This window comes from Gigantopelta aegis, chromosome 2 (genome assembly GCF_016097555.1).
Source record: "Gigantopelta aegis isolate Gae_Host chromosome 2, Gae_host_genome, whole genome shotgun sequence".
Lineage (NCBI taxonomy): Eukaryota > Metazoa > Mollusca > Gastropoda > Neomphalida > Peltospiridae > Gigantopelta > Gigantopelta aegis.
The window spans coordinates 9,307,290-9,330,447 of NC_054700.1; the positions used below are offsets into that span (position 1 = coordinate 9,307,290).

At 39.2% G+C, this 23,158-nt stretch overlaps 1 protein-coding gene across 1 annotated transcript in view; it reads right to left on the minus strand.

The window, feature by feature from the left end:
* Positions 1 to 21,331: 21,331 nt before the first annotated feature.
* The window catches only part of LOC121379734, a 20,468-nt gene continuing 18,641 nt past the window's right edge, over positions 21,332 to 23,158 (minus strand). Inside the window, exon 4 of the mRNA XM_041508386.1 lies at positions 21,332 to 22,106. Coding sequence (XP_041364320.1) covers positions 21,958 to 22,106 — 149 coding nt within the window. The 3' untranslated portion in view covers positions 21,332 to 21,957. The remainder of the gene's footprint in view (positions 22,107 to 23,158) is intronic.

Consider the following 23,158-nt stretch of genomic DNA (forward strand, 5'->3'; position numbering starts at 1 on the left):
AATATTAGAACGATCAGAAACTCGTTTAATATACAGCCACTGATGTTTTATACAGACAAATATATTTGATATGTAATTACAATCGCTAAAAAGTCTCTGTTAGTCGATAATATCTTTAAAAGTGCAGCAAACTCAGGAATGTCCCTTTAACGAATTATTATTTGTTTAGCATATGCGTTTCTTTTGTCGTTTTGATATTACTGAAATGGCTCCTATCTTGAATATACTATACAAAAAAGTAGGGGATATAGGAAATAAATTCCCTACTTGTTTTAAAGAGTATATATTGTTAAGTAGAGAAAGAAAAAACTAAATGTTGGTCTAGTGCAGGCCATCTAACCCATGACCTATTGCTCTCAAGGTTCTCAGCTATATGGGTGTATACTACCAAATCAAATCCCATAGACGACAATAGTAACATATGTGGCTAAAACTCCTACCTGCAGCGTATCAATCGACATAAACGCCATGGGTATAAATACTACCACCCCTCACCCTTTTTACAGGTACCCCATACATGTTTCAAGCACAAGGCTACTCGACACAGTGGTACTAGATGAAATAAAATTGCATTTTTGTTTTACCCAGACAAAACTTCTTTTGTTTTTACAACCAGCACACTCACATTTATCACCAATCACAGGACTTGTAGTGTTCACTTCTCTATCAAAAGTTGGGTGCACCTCGAACTTTGACCCAGCCGGAAGTTATTTTGTTAATAGTACCATATGGTATACATCTTCAATAATCCTGTGATTATAAAATATCATATGAAGGAAAACATTATTATGACCTGGACATTCCGAGTTTGATCGACAATGAAGTTAGACGCCTTGCTCTGCTCAGGTGTGTGGGGGGGGGGGGGGGGAGGGGGGTTGATATCATCTTACGAAATGCTGTTGGTGTACCCAGTCGCGTACACCGGGTCACGGGGAACCGTGATTTTGGTGTACAGCGACCCTGTACAACAGAAGAAGAAGTGAAGAGGAACGAAGAGGAGGAAACATGCGCCAGAGGCGACACAGGTGGGGAGGGGGGGGGGGGGGCAAAACTGGCGGCTCAACAGCGGCAGTCCCTTCTGCGTCGCCGCCCCCAACCCGACCCGACAAGCCAAACAAGCCAGCTGAGGCAACCCAGCCAGTGCAGCCTGACGAGTGAATGCCAGAGTTGGACACCGTCATGTGCGAGACTCCACAGCCGACATCTCCCGTTCCAACACCTTCGCGTTCGTCCACGTCGAGACCCCCACCCCACGGGAGACTCCGTGTATACGAACAAGGGTGTTGGTGTTGCGAAATGGAAGGCCGTCACTCCCCCGAATGACCAGCCAGCCAAAGTACGGCCGTCCGCCTCCGCCTCAGGCAGGGATTTCGCCGCCTGGAGTCTCGCTGTCTCCAAGATCAAGAACCAGTACGCTAAGTACTTGGTGGGTGACACTACTCACGTGGACTCACTGCCAGTAGGCCTCATCGAGGGAGCCTTCAAGCGCTTCTCGGACGACAGTGAGGTCGGCATCCACGACACAGAGCTACGAGACGGGACTCATGGTCTAGTAGTGACGTCGCGCCGGGAAGGACTACAGACAAAGCATTCTCTTGAGACAAATGGACAATACCATCGTCCACGGTGTTCTTAAGATCATCGCCGGCGCCCATTACGTTGATCTAGCTAAGACCCTGCTAGCCCACAGGTGGAGGACGCTTGTACCACAGTTCAACGCCAAGCACTTCATCTCGTCTTCGTAGGCGCCAACTTCTCCAAGAACTTTCGCCTCCAGATAACGGCTCAATTGGACTTTAAACGACGTAACTACTAAATTCCGCCCACCTCAAACTTACCCCCACTCCACTCCTGGCGATGTCAGAGGTTACGCAGTCAGGCGTGTGCGAATCCTTCGTGGTATATACACACGTTAAAAAAAGTTACTCACTCACTCACTCACTATGACCTGCCAGTAACACTCATGGACTTGCCCAGGCGAAACTACTCATTTAGAGATACCAAAATCGTGAGAGAGTAGCACTTTAAGGAAAACATTATTGCGGCCTAGATAACAGGATAAGTATTTATTTGCAAGTAACTTCGCTGGGCTTGTCCAGACCGAAACAATAATACAGATATTTAAAAATGATGTCTAGACCAAATTAGATTCTCTATACTTTATACTAAAACAATATGTTATACCTGTAGTTAAACGCGTTTAAACGGCCAATTGATAGGATTTGTTTTCTACATCGCATTATGGAATATAGATATATTTATTTATTTATCATATAATGTCTTACATTTTCAGTGCAAACAAAGTATGTGCTATTTTTCAGATCACATACTTTAAGAATTTTGCAAATTAGATGTAAATTAATCGTGGTCACGACACTAGGTTTATTGACATTTAAAGGGACACACCCTAGTTACGTTTATTTGTTAACCATTACGGCGTTGTTTTTCGCTATTAAACCCCATTTTTCACAAATAAAATTGCACTTTACTTACATTTTATTATTTAGAATACACATTTCCATTCAACTGAAGTGCTTTTTGGTAATCCTGATGTTTGTAAAACCACGAAATGCATTTTTTGCATTTTTTCACAAAACGTGTTGTCGAGAAAAAACCGTTAAGCAAGCTAGGTCCAATCTAGTTTTAATGTCACAGACTTTGGTATATCACGTGACCGTTATCATTTTGGTTCGGTTTGTTTTCTCGTGCACGGTTCGCGCAATCAACATCCGATTTGTTGTTGTTCATGTGTGAGATTTTTCTTCCCAGTTCGTGAACATTTTCAGTAACAATAAAAGTTCAGACAAGTAAGTGTCTCAATACAAAACGTTACAAACCCTTAAAACCAATAATTTTGCTAAGTCTTACGATACCTGGAGAGGGGATACAACCAGGATAGAACAGTTGGAACCTGTCCAGGAGAGGTGAAACGAACGCACCCCAAGTCTGTGAAATTTGTCGTGACGTAGGCATTGTTGTGTTTCTACCGGTGACATCAGAATACTAACTTTCAAAATTATTTCAAGCAATTGGGACATGGGGATTCCCATGGTATTTATCGATATAAAACCTGCTTTTTCACTCCATTTGATAAAAACGTGATGTAAGTGTGTTACAGGTTTGTAGATTAACTAAATTATAATTTATTTTCGCTGGATGGAACTAGGGTGTGCGGCTTTAATGAAACGTACTAGGGTGACACTCTATAACTGATGTACGCATTCATATTCATCAAATAAAAACATTTCAATAGCAATTTTACACTGAAAGCTGTCCATCGTTCAGAAAACAAAACACGCTATGCACTAGTTTATTTTGATGTAAGAACATCCAACATGACGTCATTCGAGTTTGACGTCATTCCAATTCAAAAGGACAGCGCGCCACATATTCTTACGTCATTTGAATATCGCATAATGGCTGACTGGAATTAAAGTTGCGTGTACAGTTTACAAAAACATGTGGTATTAAGCTTGAGATTACATGATAAAGAGATAATTACCCTCGAGTTTTTCGATATCGTCAATATCATATATTAGGAATAAAAATAATGTATTATGCTCGCCAGAGGCTCGCATAATACAATTTTTATTCCTAATATATGATATTGACGATACCGAAAAACACTGACCACCTGTCATATGACCCATTCCAGCTGCAAATGATACTGAACTTTACGATATACATCTACATTAACCCTTTAGTAGTACTGTAGCGTTATTAAGCTTAAGTTAACTTAAGATAATGGAAGCATTATTTCGGCCTGGGATAACTGGAAGTAACATCACTCGACCTGTCCAGACCGAAATGATCATTTAGAGATTCGAAAATGATGTGTGGACCACACTAGAGGATCTCTGCAGAATTGGTTAATACCCGGTGGTAACAACACAAGTTCTGCATGTAATGTGTGCTGACCATCGATGGGATAATGGAGGTAATATTAGTTGACACGTGTCTCGTCCAAGGTCTTTCCAAACTCAAAACATCTGCTGCTTGTTTTCTCACTGTGGTTAATTCACTTGTCGGCGTGTCTGGTGCAGGGCTTAAACAGGTTTGTGATAATAAAAAAACGCAGACAACAGCCAAGTAATTGCATAACGGTTTTCGATTTTTACATTACGCACAATCTTTTTGTCATTTTACGTGTTTGGAAAACATTAAGTAGATCATAACTTAAAAATCCAATTGACCCACTGTGTGGCTTGGCCGTCTGCCCTACAAATGATTTGAAAATATCATTTGTGTTTTTATCAGACTAAAAGACTCTTGGCCCATAACTCTCTTGCGAAATCAGATATTGTGTCCACGATAAGCTTGCTTGGACAATTCTCTGATGGACGTTAAAGTTTGTTTTGTTTAATGACACAACTAGAACACATTGATTTATTAATCATCAGCTATTGGATGTCAAGCATTTGGTAATTTTGACATATAGTCTTAGAGAGGAAACCCGCTACATTGTTCCATTAGTAGCAACGGATCTTTTATATGCACCATCAGACTGACAGGATAGCACATAACACGGCCTTTGATATACCAGTCGCGGTGAGAAATAGTTCAATAGCTCAATGGATTCACCGACGGGGATCAAATCTACATAGACCACGCATCAGACGAGCGCTTTGCCATTGGGCTACGTCCCGCCCCTGATGGAAATAGCCTAAAACTGACCCACAGTCAAATCCCATACATGTTATGTTAGCAGTCAAACCTGAGAATACAGGTCCTACCTATATATTAACAATTGTTCTGAAAATGTTTAACTCATCCCACGTGTCAAGTAGTCTGTTGTTCTGCACTCTGACGACTAAGAGTCAGAAATACCAAATGTTTGACATTCAGTAGCAAATGATTAATTAATCAATGTCCTCTAGTGGTGTTATTAAACAAAACAAACTGAGTTGTGATTTCACACTGAACCTGAACGACAAAACCGTAACACGTGATCAAGGCCGTATCTCTGCACACTGCAGAGTCGAATGGGCGTTTGGCAAGATAGTGGTTTCAAGATTTAATGAATCTCTATCTAGTGTCTCGGCGATAGGAGGACAGCCACTCCCAAGGAGATACTTTACTAGAGTTATTCTTTCTTGTACCGCCACAAAGAGGACTGCCACTACCAGACTAGTTTGCTAAATCAAAACTAGCACCCGACAGAGCTCATTGGAATAAGTACAGCTGTGGTTACATACATTCATTGACATAACAGTGGCGATATCAGGTGTTCCTGAAAGTTGAGCATATCCTGCCCTACCGCTGGCACCCGTCATGAGTATTATAATTGTCACCACATCATCGAATAGACACCCAAGCAAAAACAGTCATTGCTTTTATCACTGGAAGATATACAGTGTTGCAACTTGTACAAATTACTTAAATAACCATAGACACAAAAGTTCATTTTAAGAAGATATCTTTATTTCTTATTTATATATTTATATATATATATATATATATATATATATATATATATATATATATATATATATATATATATATATAATACATATTACAAAATCAAAAGTGAAAGTGCAAGTGTAAAACAATGAGATATTTTAATGCTAAAACATAAATATATGTATAACTGAAATCATTTTAAAGCGATATAAGATTCATATAAAAAGTGTAGTTTCTATGCGTTATCTTGAAAACAATAACTCTACCAGTATATGAGTCTAAGCTTATTATCTATCTTTGCAATTGCACTTGCATGGGTTTTTTTCAGTGCAAACGACCACAGGTCGCACCTTTAAATCTTTATATTGACCAAATGGGACTTGACCTCAGATTTGCAGTCAGGATTTTAAGGGACTGCCCTGAGTTTGTTTCAAAATACTGGAGTCTTTGTAACGACTACATTTAACTATGTTTTCTTGTTTAGAACGTCGGTATCTTTATATGCACTGTTTATTATTATTATTATTATTATTATTATTATTATTATTATTATTGTCCTAGTGACTGTAGTAGCTTAAACGTACATTTATTTCTTAATATATATTGTTTTTGTACATACAAAATTATTAAGAGATAATATTTAGTTTGGACTAAACATTAGGACGATAAAGAATACTTTGAATATACAAAAAAAATCTACAATATTCTAAACAAGAACATATATTCCATATGTAATGGTGATCGTTGGAAAGCCTGAATAAGTCTGTTTGCGTCAAAAAAGAACCGACCGGCCTCGGTGGCGTCGTGGTTAGGCCATCGGTCTACAGGCTGGTAGGTACTGGGTTCGGATCCCATTCGAGGCATGGGATTTTTAATCCAGATACCGACTCCAAACCCTGAGTGAGTGCTCCGCAAGGCTCAATGGGTAGGTGTAAACCACTTACACCGACCAGTGATAGATAACTGGTTCAACAAAGGCCATGGTTTGTGCTATCCTGCCTGTGGGAAGCGCAAATAAAAGATCCCTTGCTGCCTGTCGTAAAAGAGTAGCCTATGTGGCGACAGCGGGTTTCCTCTAAAAAAAAAAACAGTGTCAGAATGACCATATGTTTGACGTCCAATAGCCGATGATAAGATAAAAAAAATCAATGTGCTCTAGTGGCGTCGTTAAATAAAACAAACTTCTTCTTTTTTTCAAAAGTGAACCGATGAATTGGCATGTAACTTCATTTTGAATACAGTTAAAATTTATATTAAAATCCATACCCCAAACAAGTTTCAGTGTACATTAAAACGTTTCTTAAATTACCAACAAATTTTATACATTAAATTTCAGTTTTAATACAGGGATGAAGAAAAATGCTGGAACATCCGGTTATGCAGCTTATTGTCATTGAAGCAATCGATAATGCAATACACTGATATAAAGACAGAACAGTGCATGGTTCACGGTTACGTGATAATGTCGCCAAGTCGCGACTTACGAAGGGTGGGCTCAGATTAACAACTAATGGGTTATACGAAGAAACTTGAGCTGTGAGAGCGCTCAGACTAGCAACTGGACATTCAATAATTAATTTGAACTTATGTACGTGCTTATATCCAATTAAGGTTCAAGCACGCTGTCCTGGGCACACACCTCAGCTATCTGGGTTGTCTGTCCAGGACAGTGGGTTAGTTGTTAGTTGGTTAGTGGTTAGTGAGAGAGAAAAGGGTGTAGTGGCCTTAAGAACTCGCTCTGGGTTGGAGCCGGTACCGGGATGCGAACCCTGTACCTAACAGCCTGTAGTCCGATGGCTTAACCACTGCCCCACCGAGGCCGGTGACAGTCGTGTAAGTCGTTGGTCTGAGCTTGGCATAACATGTCAATTCATCACTTCCATTTTTGAAGTAAACAGAAGATACTAGTCCGGAATATCTTTGTAATAGCGGAAAAACCAGGGTAGTCTCTTTAACGCCTTACGTTTGAGTTCGCATTCCTACTGACGAAGCTTTAAATCCAATTAGTGTTCCAAGAGATCTAATTTCTTCATTGCTCCAACCATGCATAAATAGTAAACTACTGCTAGGCTAAGACTATCAACTGTCATGGCGGAGTTGGCCAACTCGACAGTTGCGTTGTAACATCACCCATTCCAAACTTACAACTGGTACGCTCAGATTAACAACTAATTGGTCTTAGCAATAGTATACGACGAGAATCGAGTTGTACGTTTGGACATACTAGCAACTGGACAGTCGACGAAGTTGCGAGTTGGCCAACTATGTCGTGACAGTTGGTAGTCTGACTCTAGTATAATACAATAATAATAATAATAATAATAATAATAATAATAATAATAATAATAATAATAATAATAATAAATAAATAAATAAATAATAATCATAATAATTGTAAATTGATGGCGAGTGTGTTCTGTATTGTGATTGGTTAATTACATTGTTTTTCCGGGATTAAATGAAAATAACACCCGGAAAGCTAATGCCGTCATTAGAAAGTGACGTCATTAGCAATTGGACCAGGCCAAGTTGACGGTTCACGGGTCTACAGTTAGCCTGGTATATTTTTATGAGATACCAAATATACATTTAGTTCCGTAGAAAAACGATTCAGTTTACAATGGACATAACCATGTGGAGATTTTAGATTTACGGGTGTTACTGTCTATTCGATGCCCGCAGATGTTTAATTTTTAACCTCATGCTGACGCCTTCGGTCAAAAATGACATTTGCAGGATCAAATAGACAATAACACCCGCAAATCTAAAAAAAACTCCATATGGTTATCTCCTAAATAAATACATAATAATAATAGTAATACAGATTACAAACAACACCCAAAAATAAACAATAATTCGTCAAGGTTTACCCGAAGCAAACAACTTTTTAAAGAAACGTTTTTTTAAAAAGAAAGTGATATTACAAAAACAGGCAATACTAGTTCTATTTTCCAATAAAGTATACACCTTCAGAGTTCTACAGAAATGAGGTAGATGGACAAATATTCATGCAATAAAACACACAAGTGTATACACAAAACATAAACATAAAGAAGAACGTAAAACTGCCATACATGGTATTAACTGACATGATATTACACATCATATACAAGCATATTTCATAACGACTATTGATGGAAATACTAAAATATATACAACCAATTAAAATGTATAGTTAGTTCAATGAAATATATACACGTTTGAAGAAATAAATAAAATGAAATATAATATGTATTACAAACACTTTTTGGACAGTGAATTTTGTATACTGTCATCACTACTATGTTAAGCCGAATATACTCTACGAATATCGTAAATGATACTTTCAGACCTATTCAAAATCTGTTTTCTTTACATACACACAAAAACTAACCCAATGTAAAATGTGTAAAATATAAATATTATAACTTTAATCGCTATCCTATATGTTTTCATTTAATAAACGTGTATGTTTTATTTGTTCTGTTTCTTCTTCTTCTTCTCTCTCTCTCTCTCTCTCTCTCTCTCTCTCTCTCTCTCTCTCTCTCTCTCTCTCTCTCTCTCTCTCTCTCTCTCTCTCTCTCTCTCTCTCTCTCTCTCTCTCTCTCTCTCTCTCTCTCTCTCTCTCTCTCTCTCTCTCTCTCTCTCTCTCTCTCTCTCTCTCTCTCTCTCTCTCTGGGAGGGGAGAGGAGTTGTTGCTTTTATGAGTTTCTTTGTATTTTGTGTTGTATTGTGTTGCACTGTTTACATTTCTCCTTTGTTTAGTAGTTGTTCCTTTCATTCTGAAGCCTAAAATAACGTATTTCCAAAATGAGGCACAACTTTATAACACTTTTACCTCGAACGTTGTTCACCAAATTACTGTCAGAGACTTATACTAAATCACGTATCTCGTGCCAAATGTTCTTATCCATGAATTTAATAAACCACAGCTGGCTTCGGAAGAGACAACCGAATGCATTTGTGTAATGTAAATAACACTATCAGACTGAAGCTAATAAAATAATAAATTAAAAAACCCGAAAAAGGGGGAAACACGTTAAAAAACACCAAAAACAATCGTTTAAAGCTGAAACAACTTTAATTCTGACATTTTAGATGATTACTTTTAGATGAAAATGTCTGGGTTTGGATTTGTTTTGAATCATATCAAAGAGAAAACAGGCATTTATAGATATTGAAGTTAAAATTAGCAAACACTTAATTCTCACAATGCGTGAAAAAGACTACAGTATATCGTACAATCATAATAAAACTCGATTTACACGGCGTCTCAAAACCACCTTTATAATGAAAATAATATTAAGAATAAATATATTCAAATGTAATATACATTATTATTTTACATACTGGATGAAATATACAGCAGACATTATAGCAAGGGTATGATTTACATGTAACGGGTAATTTTCTCCTGATATCCCACATGGTGATTTTGAATCAGTCATTTCCAAGGTAATTTTTCCTCGCGGTCATTTACCCCTATGACATGCCTTTCTATTGGTACTCTGTGGTGGACATCCTAGAATGTCACGTTGTTAAGTTAAGACTTCTTACACACCCGTTGTTGAGAACACCATGCGAAATTTTTGAGAACACATAGTTGTTTACACACGTACGTGTGTTAACAATTTCAAGACACACGACTGGCTGCTCCTAGATGACCAGGTCACCAATGTCATACGTTCAATAAAAAAAACATTGCTGTGGAAATCGATTACACTGTGACGTATAGTTAACCTTACAATCTTGTGTCTGTATCGCGTAAGTAAGCTACAAGTGCAACGGTTGTAAATACCTTTTAGTCGAAAAAGATGTTAAAATTTGCTTAAAACCTGGTTATTAGGTTATTCCCCTACTTTTAATGATAATCCGTTACGGTCAGTATAATGATATGACATATGTACTCATTAAAGGTACATACCCTAGTTTTAAACACTAAGACTTATATTTCACTAGTAGAGCCGTTTATGATCACTGAAATCAAACATTACTTATATTTTATTCTTTAGATTATCCATTTCCGTAGAACCGAAGTGTTTGTGGTCATCGTGGTGTTTCTAACACCACAAAATGCATTTTTCATATTTTTAAAAACGCACGTGCATCTGAGAAGTAACGATTATGGAGTCGCGTTTTAGTCTATCTTTAAGGGTATTTCAACGACACAGACTCTTGTTTCACTCTGTTCTATCTAAATTTGTTATAGGTTTGTAAATTAACCCAACTTACGGGTTTACGGGTTTAAAAAGTAGGGTCTGCCCCTTTAAACCCGTGATGATAATATTTGCCCAGGATTCCCCAGAATGTGTTATACATCACCTGCTAGGTCTTATCATCACAGGGTAGAGCTATTCCACCCTGGATTCCTCAGAAGGTGGTATACATGACCTGCTAGGTCTTACCATCACAGGGTAGAGCTATTCCCCCGCCATCACGGTAACACATATCATTTATTATTTTACCAATTCATTAGGTCTCCATTTCAATTCTGTCAGAAACTGTGAACATGCCAGTGACACTGTTTTATATATAAGGTCTGTGATTTTGTATAGTATGAGTAGTCCCTTTTAAAAACTACATTTGGGATTTGGTTTCCACGGTGATCGGGCGCGGATCCATGTTTGCAAGGGGTTGGTCTACACGCAACAGCTTAAATGGAAGTTGTATATTAAAGGCGAATGTTCTTTAAATTAAAACCTCACCCCTGGTGAGTGACAATGATGTGTATCCTGGTTGTCGTACATTTGTATATATGTGTGATGTGTTAATGTTGGGGCATGTCCAGGGAAAGCGTATGCCATGATCATGTCACTGGTGGCTTACCCAACCTCGATCGTAATAACAACCACGAATAACCACGTGGTTACATATAACGAAGGAAGGAAATGTTTTATTTAACGACGCACTCAACACATTTTATTTACGGTTATATGGCGTTAGACATATGGTTAAGGACCACACATATATTGAGAGAGGAAACCCGCTGTCGCCACTTCATGGGCTACTCTTTTCGATTAGCAGCAAGGGATATTTTATATGCACCATCCCATAGACAGGATAGCACATACCACGGCCTTTGATGTACCAGTCGTGGTGCACTGGCTGGAGCGAGAAATAGCGCAGTGGGCCCACTGACGGGGATCGATCTGAAACCGACCGCGCATCAAGCGAGCGCTGTACCACTGGGCTACGCCTCGCCCCTCTACATATAACGCGCCCCACCGTCTACCAAATTGCAAGATATAAAAAATGTTTTGCAATGACGTGGCCGAGTCTCCAATTCTAATTCTTACTTCTTGCAAAAGTCTTGAGGGGAAACGGCCAGGGAAGATTACTGCAGTATTTGTTAAGGGAATGGTCGTATTACCCAGTACGAATTGCCACATAATCAGGATTACATTTTATAAAAATAGCATGCAATACAAAAAATTAATAAAAGAATTGGGTTCCTACAAATATTACACTGACAAATGTACACTGGATTCGTGGAAAAGGAAATTGCAATGATTGAATTGTAAAAGGGACATTCCTGAGTTTGCTGCACGTTTTAAGATGTTATTGACTAACAGAACCTTTGTAACGATTGCAATTACATATCAAACATATTTTGGTGCATAAAATATTAGTGGCTGTATATTAAACGTGTTTCTGATCGTTCTGATATTTGTACTAGGTTATATTTCATCTTATTTCCTAAAATAATGTTTTTTCGTACGTACGAAATTATTTGAAGACAAAATCCAGTTTGGGCTTCTTAGAAATATCAAGACGACCAGAAACACATTGAATATGCAGACACTGATATTCTAAACAAGAAAATATATTTATTATGTAAGTTTAATCGTAGACATATTTTATTAGTCAAAAACATCTTACAATGCAGCAAACTCAGGAATGTCCCTTTAATATCTAGCAGTGATGTACAATGGAACATTGGCATCTGTAAATGATATACAGAGCACGTAGTATAGCTGAAGCTTGTAGGACAAGCAGTGTCGCAAGCCGAGTTCAATTTAACAAATAACAGCGTCCGTCTGCATTCAAAACAAACACGTGGGCGGGACGTAGCCCAGTGGTAAAGCGTTCGCTTGATGCGCAGTCAGTCTAAGATCTATCCTCGTCGGTGGACCCATTGGGCTATTTCTCGTTCCAGCCAGTGCTCCACAACTGGTGTAACAAAGGCCGTGGTATGTACTATCTTGTCTGTGGGATAGTGCATATAAAAGATCCTTTGCTGCTAATCGAAAAGAGTAGCCCATGAAGGGGCGACAGCAGGTTTTCTCTCTCAGTATCTGTGTTGTCCTTAACCATATGTCTGACGCCATATAACCGTAAATAAAATGTGTTGAGTGCGTCGTTAAATAAAACATTTCCTTCCTTTTCTTTCTTCAAAACAAACACACAAACACATTAACACACACACGAACACACACGAACACACACACACACACACACACACACACACACACACACACACACATACACACACACACACACACACACACACACACACACACACATAACCAGTTTCCACAAGCAGTCTTTCCGCGTTGTAACTTAAGTATAGTAGCAGGTGATTAATTCATATTTCCTTTGAAATGCTCCGAGCGGTGTCTAATTAAATAGTTTACGCTCATTTTAACCTTTAGCTATTAGCTTTTTTTCTCTTTCTTCTTTATTAGTCATCCTATATTGGCCATTTGTTCTGTGGTTTGTAATACAAGAACTAAATGTGTAAAACTAAAATTATTCAACGACGCACCCACAACATTTTAATCACAGTTTTATGGCGTCAGACATGTGGACCACACACATGAGAGGAAACCCGTTACTCTTTCCCATTAGTATCAAGGGATATATAATACATACCACGACTTTTATTACACCAATTGCGGTACTCTGGATGGAACGAGAAATAGCCCAATGGTCCAGACGGGAATCGATCCCAGACCAACCGCGCATCAGTCGATGTCTTTAACGGCAATGCAGAAAATGCTGTCTAATAATGTCTAACATTGTAATGAAGAATATTTTAGAAAATGGGAGGGATTATATAAAAAAAAAAAAAAAATACCACATAGGTTTTTATGTGTAGTAAGTGTCTCACACGAGGTTTTCTTTTTCACAATAAGCATGGAAACACGTGTTAGTATTGCATATACAAGCCAAGGTGTAAAATTCAAATGGGTTAGTGTACTGAAAGTGAATAGGTGGTGACGGTGGTCGTCGTCGTCGTCGTGGTGTGTGTGTGTGGGGGGGGGGGGGGGGAGTGGAGTCAGTAGACTAGCACCCACAGCGAGCGTTCTTACCCCTGAACCAAATCTCTCTTCTCGGTTGTTTATTTTCAAAACTCCCCCTCCCCCCTTCTTTTCTCTCCGAAAAACCTGATTTTTGACAAAACCAATTCTGCTTGTCCAATCACTTGATTTTTAAGTGTGAGCTAGGTACATTTGGCGACGTTAGGCGGGATACGACACATGATGATTAGATATAGCGTAACGCTGATGTACTAGAAGCGATTTTCTTATCTTTAACAAGGCAATCATTTAGAGTTGTCTGCCACAACAGAAGGCTGCACAACATCTACAGATAGCAACCGGATATATGTGAATAATCGTCCCCCTCAATTGCTCGAATCCCACTGGCGCGAAATCCCACGTGACAGGGCGCGGGTGTGGTCCCTATCGTCTGCGTATCTGTAATAGTTATCAAAACTGTCGCGGAAACGCGATAACGCATGACATCGAAAACCATTCCTCAAACATGTCTTCCATTAAATAACTATTACTTGCAACATTTTCCGCTACATTTGGGTCTCTGGTATTACAGATGTGATAAAATCAGGTACTAAAGATGTCCGAGCGCAATATATTTTATATTTTGAGAAAGCACGTCGACAAAAAAACTGTGTTTAGTCTTACATGATAAAATTGGTTTAATGGATTAGATATGTATACACTCTGGCAGTTGAAGGCTGTATTAATCAGTGTTTCGCGGCATGCACGGGACACATATCCACAGTTTTGACAGAGGTTCATTAGGTGCACTCTGGAAAGGATATGTGAGTTACAAACTTGGCCAATGGCTTGTATAGTTTGAAACGGAGATATTTTTTTCCAACCCCTAGCCATGCAAGACAGGTGTATTCCATGACGTCAGCCCATGCGGAATAAATCGGTTTTGCATAACCACGCGACTTATATTGTTTGAGCTGATATTAACATTGGCTGACGTCACGTAAACGGCAAAATAACACAAGAAATGGGTTTTTTTAATATTTCATAAAAACAAGGAAACCTGCTGTCATAATGAAATTATACTATCATTTTCGGTGTATACTTTTAGCATAAACCATTTTTGGGTACGATCTTTTCAATGGTTATGAATATTTTATTGTAAGATAAAAAAAAATGTAGGGTTTTTACGTTTTCCCAATAATATGTTTGTTTTTCATCTACTGGATGGAAGAAAAATAATCCTTCATTATGTATCCATGTGGGACAAGGCTATTCCACCAGGGCCGTAGCTAGGATTTTTTCTCTTTTTTTTTTTTTTTGGGGGGGGGGGGGGGGGGGGGGGCAACTGAGTAGTTAATAGGCTAAAACTCCTTTTCTTTAAGTTTCTATAATGCTTTCCGAATTTTTTCTGCTAACTACGGCCCTGTCCACCCTCGGGTACGTAATATGATGTCAGGACTCGGCATGCCTCGTCCCCGACAACAAATTATGTACCCTCGGGTGGAATAGCCCTGTCCCACATGGACACATATGAAGGATTCTTTTAGTATTGGATAGTAAAAGGAAAGATTCCCGAACATGAAGACGCAGACACTATTTTGATCCCATGAACATATACACTACGTTTGTTTAATCTACAAATCTGTAACACATATGAATAAAGTTACAATATAGTGAAACATGAGTTTGTGACGTTGAAAAGATGAAATACTCTTAAAATAGACCAGAGCTCTTCTGCATAACCTGTACTTGTCAGACGTACGGGCGCTTTTAGAATTCAGAAAACATTAATTTCGTGGCGTTAAAAACTGTATGATGACCAGAATCATTTAGGATGTAAGGAAATGGATAATCTAAACAATAATATCTGAGTAATGACTGGTTACAAGCATCACAAACAGCTCTAATAGTGAAACATACGTCATAGTATTGAAACACTAAAATATGTCACTTTAGACGAAAATTGTGCTTGTTTTGTGTGCATCGTATCCTGTCAAAACGTCCACAGGTCGTAACGTCCTCACCATTATCTATAGCACTCTTTTGTGTTTTAATAACATTAAATTATAAATCGATATGAAGTATGTAAGTAATTATATTACGAGATGTGTGATCAGACTCTATAGTCGTTTTAATGTCTTTTACAATAATTACATACACCGGAAGTGTGTGCTTTTTTTCTCCTCTGTTTTGTCTGAGTCTTTAATATACATTTTTGTCGAAACACAAAACATAAGCTAAACAGCGTTTTCAACATCATCATCAAAATCATTTATTTATGTAACATATTTTCAATGGTTTATTTAACGACGCACTCAACACATTTTATTTACGGTTATATCGCGTCAGACATATGGTTAAGGGTCACAAATATATTGAGAGAGAAAAAAAAGCTGTCGCCACTTCATGGGCTACTCTTTTTCGATTATATACACCATCCATAGACAGGATAGCACATACCACGGCCTTTGTTGAACCATTCGTGACGCACTGGCTGGAGCGAGAAATAGCCCAATGGGCCTACTGACGGGGATCGATCCCAAACCGACATTTATGTAACATATTATTACTTTATGTAACATATTATTAATTATCTTATTATTAGCATTATGCCTGGGGACGTTTTGGTCCTTGTCAAGTGGAGACGTTATGACCCCGGGACGATATAACAGGTAATCGAGCGTATGCATATGCGCTTGTGCGTGGATGTGACAATGCCAGACACTGACCCAATATTAATGAACACTACTAGCCCAATAAATTTAGTAGAAACACTGACAAACGTCTGACACATTCTGGTTAATGAACCACCTGGGAGACTAACATATCACCTATCTGAACTGTCTGGTGGCCAAACACTGACACTGGTAACACGAACGTATTGCTCTGTCACTAAGGTCAACAATTATAACGATTTTGGTTTGTTGCTTTGAAGGCAGGACGTAGCACAGTGGTAAAGAGCTCGCTTGATGCGCGGACGGTCTGGGATCGATCCCCGTCGGTGGGCCCATTGAGCTATTTCTCGTTCCAGGCAGTGCTCCACAATCCTTGTTACCAAATATTTGACATCCAATAGCCGATGATTAATAAATTAATGTGCTCTAGTGGTGTCGTTAAACAAGACAAAGTTTAACTTTTGTTCCTTTGGTAATTTGTACCCGGGCGCAGCATAACTGTTAAAATCATGTCAGTTCTGTGCAGCTATCTTAGACAAATCCCTTGCTACCTGTCGTAAAAGAGTAGCCTATGTGGCGACAGTGGGTTTCCTCTAAAAAACAGTGTCAGAATTATCATATATTTGACGTCCAATAGCCGATGATAAGATAAAAAATCAATGTGCTCTAGTGGCGTCGTTAAATAAAACAAACTTTTACTATCTTAGACAACTACTAAGAAGGCCTAAACTGTTTTACCGGGAACATGTAAGAAACAGGATAGGTCGTCTTCAAAAAAAGAAACGCAAAAGGGTACTTTAACTCCGATTTTAACCTGGTTCATGCTTTGTGAATATAAGGTCATTTTACCCGGTTAATGTATACATAAACTGTTAAGCCCACGTCCAATACGTGCGTTGTCTGTCGTGATGTGACATATAAAAGTGCAGGGTGTTCGCTTGCCTGGCCTCTGTATGGCCGACATACACGTCTAGTGAACCGCAACAATGCCATCGGCCGGGGCGTTTACAAGCAATAAAATGGAGTAGCCTAAGTGTACGACCTTCGGGAACATTGGGCCTAGCAATGTTTTCAGGCGGATAAAACAAGACCGAAATAGAACATAATATACAGGTCGTGTCGAATAGCCCATCCGACAATGGATTTTCACTTCAATATTATAAAAACGTCGTTAACATAACAGCAACTGAAAATCTTATTTTTTGTACGAAAATATTTTCAGTTTTTTACAAGTGGGAACACGTAACACATCATCAAATCATTTATTTATGTAACATATTTTCAATGGTTTATTTAACGACGCACTCAACACATTTATTACGGTTATATCGCGTCAGACATATGGTTAAGGGTCACAAATATATTGAGAGAGAAAAAAAAGCTGTCGCCACTTCATGGGCTACTCTTTTTCGATTATATACACCATCCATAGACAGGATAGCACATACCACGGCCTTTGTTGAACCATTCGTGACGCACTGGCTGGAGCGAGAAATAGCCCAATGGGCCTACTGACGGGGATCGATCCCAAACCGACATTTATGTAACATATTATTACTTTATGTAACATATTATTAATTATCTTATTATTAGCATTATGCCTGGGGACGTTTTGGTCCTTGTCAAGTGGAGACGTTATGACCCCGGGACGATATAACAGGTAATCGAGCGTATGCATATGCGCTTGTGCGTGGATGTGACAATGCCAGACACTGACCCAATATTAATGAACACTACTAGCCCAATAAATTTAGTAGAAACACTGACAAACGTCTGACACATTCTGGTTAATGAACCACCTGGGAGACTAACATATCACCTATCTGAACTGTCTGGTGGCCAAAACACTGACACTGGTAACACGAACGTATTGCTCTGTCACTAAGGTCAACAATTATAACGATTTTGGTTTGTTGCTTTGAAGGCAGGACGTAGCACAGTGGTAAAGAGCTCGCTTGATGCGCGGACGGTCTGGGATCGATCCCCGTCGGTGGGCCCATTGAGCTATTTCTCGTTCCAGGCAGTGCTCCACAATCCTTGTTACCAAATATTTGACATCCAATAGCCGATGATTAATAAATTAATGTGCTCTAGTGGTGTCGTTAAACAAGACAAAGTTTAACTTTTTGTTCCTTTGGTAATTTGTACCCGGGCGCAGCATAACTGTTAAAATCATGTCAGTTCTGTGCAGCTATCTTAGACAAATCCCTTGCTACCTGTCGTAAAAGAGTAGCCTATGTGGCGACAGTGGGTTTCCTCTAAAAAACAGTGTCAGAATTATCATATATTTGACGTCCAATAGCCGATGATAAGATAAAAAATCAATGTGCTCTAGTGGCGTCGTTAAATAAAACAAACTTTTACTATCTTAGACAACTACTAAGAAGGCCTAAACTGTTTTACCGGGAACATGTAAGAAACAAGTAGTTAGGATAGGTCGTTTTAATACTCCTTTCACTTACCTATACTCTTCAAAAAAAGAAACGCAAAAGGGTACAAATGGGTTATAACTCCGATTTTATGTTTCCTACCGGTTCATGCTTTGTGAATATAAGGTCATTGCATGTCCCAAACACATTCCCACGGTTACATTCGATAAAACGCAGCTACTGTACAATAAAGTTCCAAAATGTGAATATTCGCAAAAACGCAGCCACGTGCAAACCATGTCACCACTGCACGTGCGTTGTCTGCACGTGCAACATGAACACCGACAGTATAAAAGTGCAGGGTGTTCGCTTGCCTGGCCTCTGTATCTGGCCGACAGTTGACAATCCAGGACATGCCACGTCTCAGTGAACCGCAGAGAAACAATGCCATCGGCCGACTAGACGCAGGCGAATCCAGAACGGCCGTTGCCAGGGCATTCCATGTGTCCCCAAGCACCATCTCCAGACTGTGGGACCGTTACCAGCAACATGGATCAACACGTGACCTCCCTAGATCCGGTCGACCACGGGTCACTACCCCGGGCAGGACCGCTACATCCGGGTACGCCACCTTCGGGAACGATTGACTACTGCCACCTCCACAGCCGCAGCAATACCAGGTTTGCGCAGGATATCCGACCAGACCGTACGGAACCGCCTACGTGAGGTAGGAATTCGTGCCAGACGTCCAGTTCGAGGTGTCATCTTAACACCACAACACCGTCGACTCCGACTGCAGTGGTGCCTCATCGACAATGGCCTCAACTGCGATGGAGACAGGTGTGGTTCAGTGACGAGTCCCGATTTCTGCTCCGACGTCATGATGGAAGATGTCGCGTGTATAGGCGTCGTGGTGAACGTTATGCGGCAAACTGCGTGCAGGAAGTGGACAGATTCGGCGGGGGTAGTGTCATGGTGTGGGCAGCCATCTCACACACTGGCAGAACTGACCTGGTCCACGTGCAGGGCAACCTGAATGCACAGGGCTACATTGACCAGATCCTCCGGCCACACATCGTTCCAGTTATGGCCAACGCCAACGCAGTGTTCCAACATGACAACGCCAGGCCTCACACAGCACGTCTCACAACGGCTTTCCTACAGAACAACAACATTAATGTCCTTCCTTGGCCATCGATATCACCGGATTTGAACCCAATTGAGCATCTATGGGACGAGTTGGACCGACGCCTCCGACAGCGACAACCACAGCCCCAGACCCTGCCCGAGCTGGCAGCAGCCTTGCAGGCCGAGTGGGCCACCATCCCCCGGGACGTCATCCGTACTCTGGTTGCTTCAATGGGCAGGCGGTGCCAGGCAGTTGTCAACACACGCGGAGGCCACACCCGGTATTGACTCCAGATGACCTTGACCTTGGTGGTGTGTCCTATCACTTACTCACAATGGACTAGAGTGAATTGTGAACAATCCTGCAACATTTGGTAATTATCGGACTCACCATTCAATAATTAAATAAATTCTCCAAATGTTACGACAATGTGGTTTTGCGTTTCTTCTTTTGAAGAGTATATTATTATTTTCTTTATCGACATAAAAAGCAACTGAAAATACAGTTAGGGTCGGTTCTTTTTTTCTAGGTTGGGTCGGGTTCTCTATACACATTTTGTAGGAATAAGAATCAAAAACGTGTATTCCCAAATAATTAAATATCACCAGAGGATGACATAAACTATGCAATTACATTAACTAATTAAAATAATACAGTTTATTACAATGGCAGCATTCAATATTATCTCAAAAAATAATAAAATAGTATATATGTAATGGTTGTACGTGTTTTTAATATGTATGTGTTCCGTATTAATCATACAATGCCAAAAGGTTAATGTAAATGTATTTACTATATACACATGTGCGTGTTAGTGCCGTTTTTTGCGTACAAGTAAAAGTCCCACCAATGCTTTAGTCAAGATGTCTTTCTATGTATTCACAGAAAAGAAAAAAAATCAAGGACGATTTCGGAAAAGGTAATATACGTTATAACAGCGATATAACAAAGAGGCATATGCGAGCATGCCTATGTGCGCAAGTAATGAATATATTGCAACATACTGCAAATCTATGACCGATATACATTTTGTAGTATGGGATAACAATGATGTGATTTTAAAATAGTATTTTCTGTTGCGTGTTAAGAAACAGTCATGCATGTATATATGCCACGAAAAGCTTCTGTTGTCATTTGCCATTGTCAATACTCATTGTACAATAATCCCTGGGTCATAAGCGTACGAGACGAGGGGGTGGGGCGGTTAGGGGGAAATCCCAGTGTTCGGAGCAAATCTTCGAAATGGGGTACAAACTATAGAAACATTCAAGGAAAATGAGCAGACGTGAAACGTGTTCAACATGTATTTCCAACATTATACTCAATATTGGTTGTAATTATTGTACAATTGCGTAATGGTTCATCTGCAACCGTATATAACTGTTTGTTGGTAAACCTAATATGAAAAACAAACCCATTGTTATCAAACTTCCGGCAATTTCGCTTAATTCGAGCCAAAATCATCCTGTCCCCCTACAAAAACATGGGAGCCCGTACGCCTATAGCCTAGGTGTACCGAAATAAAGTTATAACAACAAGTCACACAACTATTATGTACATCAACGAAGCAATGTCATAAACGTTTATTCATGACACACTTACGTCAGTGGAGAACAAGCAGGTAAGATTGCAAATGATCTGCAAGAAGAATTATGAATATCTGATCGCTTTAATTTACCCGCATTGATAGCAGATTGCCAAGTAATGAAGTGACCTTTGTCTTCACACTTTGGCTACATTAGCTGCTGCCTAAATATGTTCCATTATGAACAACCAAAAACAAATTAGCATTGGTCTTTTGCTGTGTTTTTTGTGCTGCATTTGCTTCCAAGATCCATTCACGAGGGTCCATCCCGAATGACATTTGCTTTAAAACACGTAATCTCCGTCAAGTCATCAGAAAAAAGTAGGTCATGTGACCTTCAGATTTATCCATTCTACCAGAATTCGCGGTTCACAATCTGAACAGATGCACTCCTTAGTGGTTCCATGTTGTTCAAAACAAACGCACATGCGAACCTGCAAATTTCTTTTTTAAACAATGTATAACGAAATCCAATTTAATCCAATCCGAACACATCCATTTGGGCACGGGGTGTCTCTGTGTGAAAACTGCTTCTTTACCGATAAATACACAACACGATTGTTCACGTGATGTGATGACGTCATCTGCCAATGAATAGAACACACATCATGGCGGCAAGCACTGCGAATGTCAGAGAGACCGTTTCTTTGGCGGCGCCCGAACCTTGGATTTCTATGTCTGTGATCTTGTCCTTGACATTCATATCTCTCTTTTCGTTGTTCGTCTCGGCTACAGAAACAAAAGCAAAACAATGAAAATGGTGAGCAATATATTAATATATAACAATAGCGTGTATTTCCTAATAAGTACGGGCTTTCACAGTAATTGCCATTGGTTTCATAACATCTAAATTTGTTTAAACTTATATCAACGTGCAGGAGTGTTTGTTTGAATTTGTACAAAGGAAATTCCCTGCATTGTGTTACTGTTCTGTTATATTAATTAAGAATTGTTTTAATGTTAAAAGCCAAAAATGTCCTTTCGTTTTTTGAAGTTTTTGTCTTTGCTTCTGTTGTTGTTGTTTTGTGGGAGGTTTTTGTTTTATGTGAAGACTTAATAACTGTATGGACAAATACCAGAAACGAAAACACATTTTAAAGAAAATGCACGGACAGGAAAACATTCCAAAAATACTTAGAAATGAAGAAAACACTTTCTAATTCATGGGTAATTTATACAAACATTCCACTGGCAAGATCCAACAGAACAAAAAAAGGTTGTTTAAAAAATATATATATATTTGTGGCATCTCTTTAATTCTCTTTCAACGCAGGACATCACAATTACGGCGAATCTCGTTTAGTAACGAACCATCACCGGTTCTACGTGTGTATCAGTTAGACTACACTTAAGCAACCATCGACTGGACTTCGTGTTGTGAGGGCAATGAATTACGACTGTCACCGTGCATGTTTACTTTTATTATTCTTGTCTGTCATCTATTAATTTTATTGGCGATTAGTATCTATTCCAGGTCTTCTGCTACCACTATATTATTGCCATGTTGGCTGTTAATACGATCTAATAAAACTGTGTACATTTTCGAGCAGTTTGACATTAATGTCACATGCAACCCAGTAATGATGATAATGGTTGCTATGGTGATGCTGATGGCGATAACGACGACGATGCTGGTGAAAATTATCAAGTGACGATGGTAAATGCTGGTATTGGTGCATATACGGTAATTTATAATGATTATAATGATGATTTTAATAATGACGATGATGATGATTGTAATGATGACGATCATCATCATCATTATAATGACAGGTGTGTGT